The sequence below is a fragment of the Triticum aestivum genome, chromosome 5A (genome assembly GCF_018294505.1).
Source record: "Triticum aestivum cultivar Chinese Spring chromosome 5A, IWGSC CS RefSeq v2.1, whole genome shotgun sequence".
Taxonomy (NCBI): Eukaryota; Viridiplantae; Streptophyta; class Magnoliopsida; order Poales; family Poaceae; genus Triticum; species Triticum aestivum.
Genome location: NC_057806.1, coordinates 559,102,483 through 559,116,521, shown reverse-complemented (window position 1 = coordinate 559,116,521; position 14,039 = coordinate 559,102,483). Strand labels below are relative to the sequence as shown.

The 14,039-nt window shown below is 44.2% G+C and overlaps 1 protein-coding gene across 1 annotated transcript; it reads left to right on the top strand.

Annotated features, from left to right (window-relative positions):
* Positions 1-9,545: 9,545 nt before the first annotated feature.
* Positions 9,546-13,838, top strand: LOC123104753 (nicotinate-nucleotide pyrophosphorylase [carboxylating], chloroplastic). Its single transcript, XM_044526633.1, has 9 exons — positions 9,546-9,968; positions 10,805-10,938; positions 11,056-11,119; positions 11,223-11,305; positions 11,412-11,495; positions 11,601-11,753; positions 11,846-12,022; positions 13,085-13,152; positions 13,239-13,838. The coding sequence occupies exons 1-9, from the start codon at positions 9,710-9,712 to the stop codon at positions 13,333-13,335; spliced, it is 1,119 nt and encodes a 372-aa protein (XP_044382568.1). The 5' UTR covers positions 9,546-9,709; the 3' UTR covers positions 13,336-13,838.
* Positions 13,839-14,039: the final 201 nt, after the last annotated feature.

Sequence of the window (14,039 nt, the reverse complement as noted above, 5' to 3'; positions counted from 1 at the left end):
GAATTTAAAATAATTCAAACAATGCCAAAAACTCCTCTGAATATTTTATATTGCTAGATGGACTCTTCCAAAAGCTTATAAAATATTTCAGGGGTATTTGAAATTATATTCTAATTATATGAATATAATTCAAATTCAAATAGCTAATGAATTAAATCCAAAGTCCCAAAAATAATTCCTTAGAAATGTTCAATATTTTGGTTGGGACCAGAACCCCTACCAAAAATTATCAAACATTTAAGAAGAGCATTTTGGAGCAATGAATGAGATTTTTAGGGTTTTTGCCCTTCTTTTATTTAAGTTTTTGAGGCTTCCAAAATTCCTCAGTTCAGGTTTCAAAAATTTAAACATGATGCTCAGATGAGGTCTAGCCTAGTGCATAACAGGACCAGGGATGTGACATGCATAGGAAGGAGCTATACTATTTGTCTTTAGTAGTACATGTAAAACAGTTATGTCCTTGTTTGCCCAAGTGTTGGGCAAAATCTGGGAATTACTAGCTTATCATGTATTATGTATTTTTAATGTGGAATATGCAGTGTTTTTGTTTGTCGGGTTGGTGTACAAAATATGGAGTTGTTTGGTCTTTGAAAGTACATGTGGAAGAGCTGTGTTTTGGCTTGACAAAGTACTGGGCAAAAGCGAATTATTACCTTATCATGCATTAGGGTTTGCTTCATGTACCAAGCTCGCTAGCTTTACATGGTAGATTAGTCGTGCTTTCTTTCATTGTCATGGTTCAGGGAGTTGTCACTTTTATATACTTGTGTCGACATAAATAGTTTGTTAAATTGAATGGACATGGAAATACAAGTATACATGTGATGGTATATAGTAAGCAAACCGTATATGGTTTCCATCTATGGCATGTTAGTAATTCTTCCATCGGGGTCGCCGCCAGTACGCTTTGTCTCCAGTGGCCTGAGGGTCATGGAGACGCGGTGGAGCTTGGCCCTTGTCGATGGGAGGGTTCTTACTCCGCTTTTAGGTGTTTTTAGTTCAACTATTATTTGTGTTCTGCTTAGGAAGACTCATAAAGATGGAATAAGGTCCTCCCCGCCTAGCCCCCATTCCGGTAGTGCGCCTAGCATCATCGAAGGGCATGTGGAGTTGTTTCTCCAATGGATCCCGTGGGATTAGATCGATGCTGGTCTTCGATGGATCTCCATGGATCCAGTTTTCATTCGTCTTCGCTCATGTGTCTACTGGTTAGATTGTTCTGATCTATGCTTCTCTTCATTAGCGGCGGTTGTTGTTCTGGTGTATTGGTCATGTGGGGTCTTAACACGATGATTTTCCGACTGTCTACTACAATAAGTTTTGCCCGACTACGATGAGTGAGGGGCGATGACTGATGTATACTACACAACCTTCTTCCTATAGACGTTGTTGGGCCTCCAAGTGCAGAGGTTTGTAGGACAGTAGCAAATTTCCCTCAAGTGGATGACCTAAGATTTATCAATCTGTGGGAGGCGTAGAATGAAGATGGTCTCTCTCAAGCAACCCTGCAACCAAATAACAAAGAGTCTCTTGTGTCCCCAACACACCCAATACAATGGTAAATTGTATAGGTGCACTAGTTCGACGAAGAGATGGTGATACAAGTGTAATATGGATGGTAGATGTAGGTTTTTGTAATCTGAAAATATAAAAACAGCAAGGTAACTAATGATAAAAATAAGCGAAAATGATATTGCAATGCGTTGAAACAAGGCCTAGGGTTCATACTTTCACTAGCGCAAGTTCTCTCAACAATAATAACATAACTGGATCATATAGCTATCCCTCAACATGCAACAAAGAGTCACTCCAAAGTCACTAATAGCGAATTACAAGAGATTATTGTAGGGTACGAAACCACCTCAAAGTTATTCTTTCTGATCGATCTATTCAAGAGTTCGTACTAGAATAACACCTTAAGACACAAATCAACCAAAACCCTAATGTCACCTAGATACTCCAATGTCACCTCAAGTATCCGTGGGTATGATTATACGATATGCATCACACAATCTCAGATTCATCTATTCAACCAACACAAAGAACTTCAAAGAGTGCCCAAAGTTTCTACCGGAGAGTCAAGACGAAAACGTGTGCCAACCCCTATGCATAAGTTCACGAGGTCACGGAACTCGCAAGTTGATCACCAAAACGTACATCAAGTGGATCACGTGATATCCCATTGTCACCACAGATAAGCACATGCAAGACATACATCAAGCGTTCTCGAATCCTTAAAGACTCAATCCGATAAGATAACTTCAAAGGGAAAACTCAATTCATCACAATAAAGTAGAGGGGAAGAAATATCATAAGACCTAACTATAATAGCAAAGCTCGCGATACATCAAGATCGTTCCGAATCAAGAACAAGAGAGAGAGAGAGAGAGAGAGAGAGAGATCAAACACATAGCTACTGGTACATACCCTCTGCCCCGAGGGTGAACTAGTCCTTCCTCGTCATGGAGAGCGCCGGGATGATGAAGATGGCCACCGGAGAGGGATTCCCCCCTCCAGCAGGGTGCCGGAACGGGTCTAGATTGGTTTTCGGTGACTACCGAGGCTTCCGGCGATGGAACTCCCGGTCTAGGTTATGTTCTGGAAGTTTGGGTATATATAAGAAGTGTTAGAGTCGGGAACAAGTCAGGGGGTCCCCGAGGCGGCCACGAGGTAGGGGGCGCGACCGGGGGGGTAGGGCGTGTCCCCCACCCTCGTGGGTGCCTCGGGACTCTTCTGGCCCATCTTCGGTACTCTGTGGGTTTCTTCTGGTCCAAAAATAATCTCCGTGGAATTTCAGGTCAATTGGACTCCGTTTGGTTTTCCTTTTCCGCGATACTCAAAAACAAGGAAAAAAACAAAAACTGGCACTGGGTTCTAGGTTAATAGGTTAGTCCCAAAAATCATATAAAATAGCGTATAAATGCATATAAAACATCCAAGGTTGATAATATAATAGCATGGAACAATTAAAAATTATAAATACGTTGGAGACGTATCAATGACGGCGACATGACTTTGTCTCACTCTGGTGCTTGTAGTCGTCGATAGGTGGCCCATAGATCTGAATGCATTTTTTGTTATTTATTGTGTTCCTTGTACCACCATGAAAAATGATGAATAGATCATAAGTTTTTCTTGCAAAAATAAATAAATTAATTTAGGACAAACACCGAAAGTACGCACATTCACTCAAGCGCAAATTTAAACATATTAAGAGTATGTTGCACAATTCAACATATTAAGCACTCTACTTCGTGGGCCCACCGTATGTTCCTGTGCATCGCCGTATATGGTCAATACCACCATTTACTAGCGCTCAGAACTGGCCCTTCAATGCATTTATCACGGATCGCAAGACACAAGCCAATGGACCAAATTCCGAGAGGAGATGTGCTTGGGCGTCAAAACGCCGTTCTCTAGGATAGTAGACAACACAACCGTTACCTAGGATGAGATGGGGTCGCCATAAGCTTTTAGGACAGTATTAAGTGGCTTGTGCACCGTTGCCGTGTTGCACCAAGTGATGAACCATACGCGCCACTAGTGGACGCCTAGAACAAGTACAACATTGATAAAAGAGCTCCTGGTGGTAAATTAAATAGAGTGCTTAATATGTTGAATTGTGCTCTTGCAACATACTCTTCGGTGTTTGTCCCAAATTAATTTAATATGTTGAATTGTGCTCTTGCAACATACTCTTCGGTGTTTGTCCCAAATTAATTTAATATGTTGAATTGTGCTCTTGCAACATACTCTTCGGTGTTTGTCCCAAATTTAAACATACTCTTGCAACATATACGGCGATGCACAGGAACATACGGTGGGCCCACGAAGTAGCCGCATTGACGGGTCCGTCTGGTAGTTTTTCTGGGCCGCGGCACGGGACGTTTCGTTGTTTCCGAGCCGAGGCACAGATTTTGACGGCGAGCGGTAACTGACGATCTACGGCGGCGACGCAGGTTCCACGACGGCCATGGCGGATGATGGTATGGAGTTTCTGCTAGATCCTGTGGACAGGTATGACATTTCGGACCGTGTGGTTGCAGTTCGTTGTTATCAATTGCCATTTATCTAGGATTCAGTTCTTGTGCGTTGGAGGTGTTCGCAGGTTCCAGTCCGGGAGGTAACATCGGACAACATTGCGCGGCCGGATCCGGTCTTCACGCAGCTATCGAGGACGACGGTCATCTATCTTGAAGGAGATGGAAACGCATCCTCTGCCTGAGCAGAGTTGATTGGAGAACATCTGGGGATTTGGGTGTGCGGAAGAAGACCTCACCTACGCAGTCAACAGGAGTCTGGGATGAAGGGGAACCCTGAAGCACCAGGATGGACAACAGGTGGGCAATTTTGAGAACCTATGATCTCTGTATGTATGTCATTGTGATTGGTAGGTTAGAAAATTTGCTGTAATTAGAGTGCAGCCCCAACATTAAAATGTTATATAGAGAGCATTTTGCTGGCTGTGACTGTGAGTTGGAGTGGAAAAGTGGCAGTCTGGTGTGTGTATGGTGTGCTGTTTTGGTGGAATTAGGCCATGTTACTGTTTGGGGTACTGAATTGAAACTCTTGGTGATTTGGATCGTTGAGGAAGGCACCTTGTGTGTGCTAGGCACCTTGGCTGGCTCACGGTGGATGAATGTAAAACTGAATTATATGTTAATTGGCAAGCTCCACCACTGCGGTGAAGGGCGCTGCTGCAGTCGATGGGCATGGCGTTCGCCTTGTTCATTCGTCATATGCAGAGATGAACGGAACTGCGATGAAGGTGCAGCATTGGAGTTGGGGAATGACAGCTCGCCAGGGTAGCGTGGAGGATTAACAAGGAAGGTGAACCCAGAAGTTCCGGGATGAAAAAAAAAAGTGTGTGATTTTGTAAATCTCTATTATCTGAATGATACACTCATTTTTGGGGACAGTTCATACTGAACATGAAATTTTTGAACTGGATATTAATCCTAGGATGCTGAAAAAGTGTAAAAAGTTGGACTATTGAAATGGTTAGTTAATACTAAATCGTTGTGCACTGGAGGTGGTCTGTGTGTTAGTGACTCCCTGGTGCTTAAGTACAAGTTTCTGGGGTTGGAGATGGTTGATCGACCGGGGTAGATGTATATTTGTTCAGTGCTTTTTGGGGGTCTCAAGAAAGCTAATTTGGTTGTGAATTAACAGGGCTGGAGTAAGCTTGGCACCCCTTTGTAGGACTCCATGCCTAGGATCAGTGTTCTTGAGAACTTCATTTGAGCTTTTGCTGAGAATCCAACTGAAAATGTCATAAAACATGTGGTACTGATTAACTGAGTGAGGCCTACGACTTATAAAACTTATTTTCATGGGAAATGGATTTGGAATATGGTATGGCAATAGTAGACTAACGTTGAGACGAGAAAATGTATGCAAGAGATTGTGTGTGGCTGTGCCGTGAGTTTACGACTATACGATGAACTACCTTTTAGCAGTGAGCCTGAGTACAGAATGCGAATAGTAATGAACTTGTCTTTTGCAGGGTAAACCAGGAGCGGAAACATCAGGTTGCCGTCGCGAGTGTTCAGCGATGATCAGGTTCCAGAGGGCTGATGGCAATTATTGATTAATCACGCAGCACCTTGTGAACTATAATTACTCACTATTTCTGACTTGCGGGGAGAAGGTGCACTGGCCATCACGCAAGCACATAAATATGTAAACCAGGGAAGGAGCTGACAGAGAACAGTATAAATATCAGAAAAGTGTACATCATCACTGGTAACTTCTTTGGGCCGGTGGAGAATGTTCCATTAATGAACAGATCACTGTTTAATCTTTGTGGACGAATCAGTTAGAGTGGGCCAATGCCTACGTGTGTAAGACTATGGAAATGATTGTAGAATCGAAGGGAGCGATCCAAAGTTCCCACACTGTGTGCAAGTTGACAGCAAGAGCAGAATCACATACCATGTGCAAGCTAACTACGAGAGCAGAATTATGAAACTGGTCTAAACAAATGACAGTATCGCGCGTGACATGGGCATACAAAGAGATGATCCTGTCGGTAACATTGTACACTGAAAAAAGGGCTGGCCTGGGGCTTCAAGACCAACAGGTAGCCTATACCAACCAAGAGTTCATTACCGGAGGCTGGTGGTGGTTGAGGCTGCAACTAAAAGACCTAACGATGACAGTGTTACAGTTTCTATTTGTGCAAATGGTCTAGCAGGACTGTCAGCCCAGCTAAAAAACGAGGAATTAAACTTTCGATTAGTATAAACCATGTCGTACATGCATACAACAGTTCAATTAGAGCATTTTCTTTTGTGTGTGTGTGATTTTGTTGAGCTCCACACTTGCTCCTCGTTAGTATAAACCAGAAGAATCATTTTTGGTTTCGTTGATGAGTAGATGTGTCATGCTTGATTGTAACAACATGGTTTAAATGTACTTGTATGATTAGAAGTGGAGTTTAATGTTTCCGCATCAGACGTGTTGGCAGGGGTTTTTTTTTACATCATAAAACCCTCTTTATTTGATAGTAAAGACAGCTGACATCGTATCTCGCAAAAAAAAAAAGACAGCTGACATCGTCGATCATAACAGGGATAGTCTCAGACGTGCTGGCAAGTTCACTTGCGGCGGGGAGGTTTTGAGCTGGCACTGTAGCACGCACGATTTAACAAGGTTTTTTTTGTTGAGAAAACACGATTTAACAGGGTATTTTTCTGGCAGCAAAACACGATGTAACAGGGTTTTTTTTAGGGATATGATTTAACAGGTGCGCTGCTAGCGAGAATAATTTAGACATCTCTCTTTTATTTTATTTTTGAGCGAATATCTTAAACCTGCTATGCTGTGTTTGCAAGGAGCACCGGCCATTCAGGGCCCACGAAGCTGGCTGGACCGTCAAGAGTTCTTCTGGACCGGAGGAACATAACGGTATCTACCCCGAAATAAATGCACAGCTCGGGCTGAGATTTACACCCATACGTGCGAAAATACAGCCGAGAATACACATGACGACGGGGATCTCGAAGCGAACGGAGTGACTAGATAACGAGAGCATATGGGCTCGGGCTCGGAAACGAATTTTCCACTATCCTATGAGTTTCTGTTGGCACTCGGAAATAAGCTGCTCAGTTATATAGAAGTGAGATATTTTTTAACAAAGACACCTAAGGGCATTTTAGACCTGATTAATATCGAGAAAAACAAAAGCTAGGACAATGGATGGACAACTGAACATAAAACAACCACTAAAAATATAAGTATACTTGTCTTCTTCTTTCTCCGATTATATGCCGCCCGCCGGAGATTAAAAATTACACTTAACCAATGATAAAGTAAAGCGACGCCTGCAAACACCCTTGCCATACCAGACTTTAAAGATCACAATAGCCATTCGCTCCTTGAGACAAGATCTATAAATTGCTGAAGCAGCATCGGCTGAAGCATCACCCCACGCAGAACGGGCTTGCAATCCACCAAAATCAGTTCAACGGGTTGGAGAAACCAGACCAAGTCACATAACAACATGGAAGAAGACGTCGAAGTCGCCACATCAATAGCTCTCCTTGAAAGACATACAAACTGCTAAGATCTGAAAGGAACCAATAGATCTGGGGACACAAACTCTCACAAACCCTTCGTCGACGCCGAATCGGACGTCGTCGAGGTAGGAAGAGGCTGAAGAGACTTTATTCCAACACGTCATCACCGCCACCACCTTCTCGATGTTGCGGGAGAACAAAAACTTGAGAAAAATATAATACGAGGCGAGCAGTGTCCCCACTCCTCTTGTCGCCAACGTCGTCGCCAGACAGGAAAGAGGAGGGGCACCGAGGTGGCGGCGTGTATGGAAGCTGTGGTGGTGATGGCGGCGGCTAGGGTTTGGGAGGCAAAGTTACGATCGATCAAATGATGTGGACAGTATATAAGCAAGATTAGTTACAATTGCCAACTCACCACATGAAAAAATTTACAACTAGCAACTAATTTTTCCTTCACAAAAAAAACACACAAATTTTCGACGTTGAACCGGTGGAGTACGAGCAGAATACAAGTGTGACATGAACTGGACGTAAAACTTTCGATGCAGAAACGACGTTGGAACTAGATCGGCCTCATCATGAAGTAGTGAAGAAAGAAAAGCACCCCCGTCCTCACCGCGGTCCGACCGAGGCGCGAGCCGACTGTGGCCTGCACCACCGGAACCGGCTCCTCTACCGTGCCTTCTTAGTTCTTACGCACCACCAGTGTGCACATTGATATGGGCCAGAAAGGCTTACCTCCTGCCCGAAAGTCTATCCTAACCCAGACGTTCAGCTGATGCATCATGCTTTTCTGAAAAAAAAAAACTGATGCATCACGCGGCTTCACAGGTAGAATGAAAAAATAACTATTTTCCTACCTATTTCCTAACCCCTAAATAAACTATTGCCCCTATAAAATACTAATGTATTATTATTATCTCAAAAGACTAATTACCTATTAATTAATATTTTTGGGAGGACCTATTAATTAATTAATATACACGAGCAACATTTAAAAAATGAAAATGAACTCATATTAGCTAACATGTTTGCCCATACATGTACTAAATTTCTACAACTAATTTTCATAAAAATGGTTTCTTAATTTATTTTATTTTTTATCAGTTTTATTGGTATATTTTTATTTTGGTGGATTCTTTTTTTCATGCTACTTGTGTAACTACAGCATGTCCACCGATCGCACGCTCACAGTCACAAGTTCGTCGGCCGTGCACAACACTATGTTCCTCCCTTGCCGTCGCCGGGGGGGTGCAGCGAGGCGAAGCCTGGTCGTCGCTTGCTGTTGTGGGGCCTCTCTTTCTTCCTCGCGTGGGCGCCGGTGCTTCTCTACATCCCCGGGCTCCATGGTGGTCGTGGTGGGCACCCTCTCGGTCGTGTGGGCGGCGAGAGGTGTATCGGCGGGTAGCTCGGGCGTTTGCTCTTCTCATCGGCATTGGTGACGCCCTGATCCGGACCTGTGGTGTTGGGCTCGTCGCGCTTGTCCTGGAGACCTCATGGTGGCGCGGGTGGCTCGACATTGTATGGGAGCTGCCCCTCCATCTTGTATCATTCGACCATGTACTCTATTTGGGTGTTGCTTTATATACAAAGTGGGACGAAGGCCTATTTCGATACAAACATATTGGCTAAAAGAATTATTTAAATAAATCATTGAGACAAAAAAATACAAATAAAACCATTTTTATAATATGAGTTCGTTTTCATTTTGCGCATGTTGCTCATGTATATTAACTAATAGGTAATTAGTCTTTTGAGACAATAATAGTAAATTAGTATTTTGTAGGGGAAATAGTATTTTTTTAGGGGTTCAAAAATAGTTAATTAGCTTTTTAGCAACGGAAAATCATCAATTGGTTTTTTTAGTTGATGGAAATTGTTTTTTTAGAATCAAGGAAATCGTTAATTAGTTGACTTGTGCAGCCGCGTGATGCATCGGGTGAACGGCTGGGCTTGTTAAGATAATGTGCACGCTGGTGCGTAAGAAGGCACGGCAGTCTGCCGTGCCCAGCGGCACGGTAGAGGAGCCGGTTCCTGCACCACCGGTGTGTCGTCTGGTTCAACGCAAAGCCGCACCGCACCACACCCCGCGCCGCGGACGCACAGGAAAAAGGCAGCTCCCTTCCGCCGCTGGCACGCGCCCCAACCTCCACCCAGCCGCCCCTTCCCCGCCGGGCCGCCTACTGCGCATGTCGCCCGCGACTCCCACCGCCGCCGCGCCCATCCGCCAGCACCTCCCATCCTCCTCCTCCTCCTCCTCCTCCTCCTCCGGCAACCCGCGCCCCAGCGCCCGCCTGCGCCTGCCCGCTCGCCCCCGCGCCGCCCCCTCGGCCTCCATGTCCGCCGAGGCGCGCCCGGCGCCGTCGCCCGTGCCCCCGCCGGCGCACCCCACCTACGACCTCAGCGCCGTCATCGCCCTCGCCCTCTCCGAGGACGCCGGCGACCGAGGTAACGTGCCCGCATCGCTCCACTCCTGTGCTAGCCTCCTGTTCGTCCCTTCCGAGTTCCAATTTGCCAATTGTGCTCAGCACGAGTGCTCATGTCCCGCATCGTTGAGCGAAAGCGTCTGCTCGAATTTTTCTTCATGTGTGCTGCCTCTTTGGGCTCGAATTGCCCGTTAGTGCTCCGTGATCGACAGCTTAAGCTAGCCCTGTAGTTCCAGGTGCTGACTCACTATCAGTTGAAATTGTGCAGTGACAGGACTCTGATGTGCCCTTGCCGTTTTAAGAGTTAGTCCGAAACTGCAGTCGATCCGCTGACCCTAAGATTGGTTGATTGCGACAGGAGGCCACATTTTAGTTATCCAATTTGCTGCTGCAACCAGGATTCAGAGGTCAGGTGTCTAGCTAGCTAACTTGTTAGTTGTTACTGTTGGCTTGTTGTTGTACATGAGAAAAAAGGTCATTGATGATGGAAGAATGAGGACATTGAATGGATCAGATCAATTTGTATCCACTTATATGTGATGTTCACTCTCCAGCAAGCAGTACCAGACACTACGTTTCCTTGCTTTCATCCCAAGTCTGTGTTTTTAGCCAGTCGTGTCAGGTGCTTTCTTGGTAATCAACCTACTCGTGACCATTGGTTCTCGCTCAAACGGTGACCTATTAGCTAAAGAAGTGGAGATAACTGGATAAGCTCCAGTTGGGTCATTTCTTGACAAGTTGCTATGCAAGTTGGGTTTTGTTCTATTCTGATTCTGAAACTTTTTCCCGCTTTTGAATGGTCATACATGTGTCATCTTTCACTGTGATAATGTTCTAACTGTCTGTCAACACCTTTAGGGGATGTGTCATGTTTGGCTACGATACCAACCGATGTGAAAGCTGAAGCCACTTTTATTGCTAAGGAGGATGGTGCCATTGCAGGCATAAGCCTGGCTGAGATGATTTTTAACCAAGTTGATCCGTCGTTGAAGGTATGTCTATCACATCGGTTTCTCCATTTTCTGTTTTTGCAGATATGGTTATTGAGGTATCATATGTGATATTGACTATGGGTCTGTACCTGTTGTTCCTTCTTGGACATTTTCCAGGTTGAATGGTTTGAGGCTGATGGAAATTATGTGCATAAGGGATTGCAGTTTGGCAAAGTATATGGTAAAATGCCTTGAATTTGCCATATTCAGCAGCACTTAACAGTATGATGTTGTGTCAACTCCGTCTTAATTTTCTCTCCCCCATTTTTATTCTTTATATTAAGGGTGTGCTCAGAGTATCATTGTTGCTGAGAGGGTTGTGCTAAATTTCATGCAAAGAATGAGTGGAATCGCTACAATGACGAAGGTGATAGGTGCTATTTTATTGTAGCTTATATATGGTATCCCTTCTCTGTCATAATTTGCTTCTATGTTGCTCATATGAGAATGTCGTTGTTCCTACTTCCATTCAGGCCATGGCTGATGCTGCTCGTCCTGCATGCATATTGGAAACAAGAAAAACTGCTCCAGGTTTACGCCTGGTTGACAAGTGGGCAGTAAGCATACCTTTTTCATGTGGCCATTCATCACTTTTAGTTCTTTGCCCTTCGTTGTGATGCAGTTTTGCTCATGCTCGATATACATGATATACATGTATGTAGGTACTAATTGGTGGTGGGAAGAATCACAGGCTTGGATTATTTGATATGGTTATGATAAAAGATAATCATATTTCTGTTGCCGGGGGCATTACAAATGCAATGACATCTGTTGATCAGTTCTTGGAGAAGGAAAATCTTGCAGTTCCTGTTGAGGTATTATGGTTGTGGTTGCATATGCCATCTAAAATAAATTTTCCCTGTGACTTACCATGCATGTATTCACATTTGTATATCCTATGAATCAGGTTGAGACAAGGACACTCGAGGAAGTTAGAGATTTATTGAAGTATACTGATGAGAACAAGACTTCATTAACTCGTATAATGTTGGATAATATGGTCGTCCCTCTTCCGAATGGGGATCTAGATGTATCAATGCTCAAAGATGCAGTTCAGTTGATAAATGGAAGATTTGAGACCGAGGTATGAAGTTCAACTTTTGAGAGCAAAATTCCATCATGTTCCCCTGCAGTGGCGGAGCTTCAAATAAATTGTTGGGCGGGACAAAAAGAACACAAAAATATTCAAATTCTGGATCATTGGCATTAATCAGTATATCTTCTCTTCTTATTTGTTACAAGATCAAGTGAGAATATATAAACAAAAGAAGTTATGCCAAAATTTACTACTCCCTTCGATCCAAATTAATTGAAGTTTTACATCGTATAGAGGCCGCGTCAATTAATTCTGATCGGAGAGAGTATATGATATAATTTGCCAGGCATTACAATTTTGACTGGCCTTGCACATAGCTACCTATACTACCATCTGTAATCTGTAAACAAGTGAGTGAATTATTTATGCTAGCATATTGGCAATAAGTGAAATTTAGGGGAAGATAATTTGGGAATGATTCAAAGAAATTATATGTGCAGCTTGTAGTGATTCAGGGAAATTGGAGAGATTGAGTCTTGAGATAGGATAGGATCAAATTAAAGAATAGCTCATTTTGGGGTGTTACCTTAGTTGCCTTAGTGACCACATGGACTCATGGGTTGGCCGATCCGAATCGCCCTGCTGCTGTGTGCGGTGGGCCAGTGGACGACGGCTGATGTGTTGTCGCAGTCCCCATGGCCGGTGGGCGGCGGCCTGCGGTTGCTGCGTGATGGCGGGCGGTGGCTGCTGAGTCGTCGAGTGCTGCGTTTCCACGTGGTGTGAGGCGTGAGCTCCTGGGCCATGGGTTGCATCCTTTCCAGCGGTGTGGGTTGGGAGGTCTGAGCCTAGGTATCAATTTATTTTTTCCAAAGCTGGGTGGGCCACGGCCCAGGTCGGCCCTAACGTAGCTCCGCCAGTGTTCCTCTGTCCCTTTTTTTAGTAAAGGGTATCTTTTCAACGTGACTATCTCGGTATTGCTTTGTTGTCGCCTGCTAGTATGCCCTAATTCTGATAGACTCCTAGCTGTAGCAGATGAGTTACAAATAGGCTGTATATGACGCGAGTTGTGCTGGATGTTGAGCGTTTTCTTTTCCTTTTTCTCAACTGCAGGCATCTGGAAATGTGACGATGGATACGGTGAAGAAAATCGGAGAAACTGGAGTTACATACATTTCAAGGCATGAATACACCTTTCTTAATCTCTTAACGGACAGCTCCTTAATTCTCATTTTCGTGGTTCTGACAGTTTGTCGGTCCGTTGCAGTGGAGCGTTGACGCATTCCGTGAAGGCGCTCGACATATCTCTCAAGATAGACACCGAGCTGGCTCTTCAAGTTGGAAGGCGCACAAATCGTGCCTGACAACGCAAGCAGAGTCCCACCTGTGTAATAACTTGACCTCCCGTTCTCCTGTACTTGTACAACGCAGCTCTTTGCAGCGGACAAGATGTTCCTCTGCCTGGCGTGGCTGGCTTGTCGGTTCACATTCGACAGCAGGCTCGTCACCGCGCTGTGATTTTTCTATCTAATATAGCAAAGGATGTTCGGACCAACATCACAGTTACTACAGTGTACAATGCAACAACAATAATAATAAGCCTGAATGCCCAGCTTGGAAGCTGATACAACAAAAGGAGCTCTCAGTCGTTGCCAGACATTTAAACCGTTGACTAGGCAGGTGGAAATTGTTGCTAAATGGCGTTGAAGAAGTTGTATGTGACACTACAAAACACTTGTTTATCAGGAATGGGGAACAGAGCAAAAATGTCTCCCTGTTACCTTTACTAAACCACCCTCTGGGTAGCGAAATAACACCAGGGTCAAGTTTGTACTTTTTCATCTGTTAAGGTGGTGTTTTTAGGCTTTGCATGGAGGTGAATTGGTCGAGTTCTCCAAAAATATAAGTCTGCGGATGTGTTTTTACGGGTTTGCTAGTAAACTCTTAGTCCACAACGGAGTGCAGTCGATCTGACTAAATGCACCACTTTTTTCAAGCCTTGAAAACAGACAGTATGATTTTTCGACTACATGAACAGACCTTTTATGACACGCCGAATGTCTTGGAT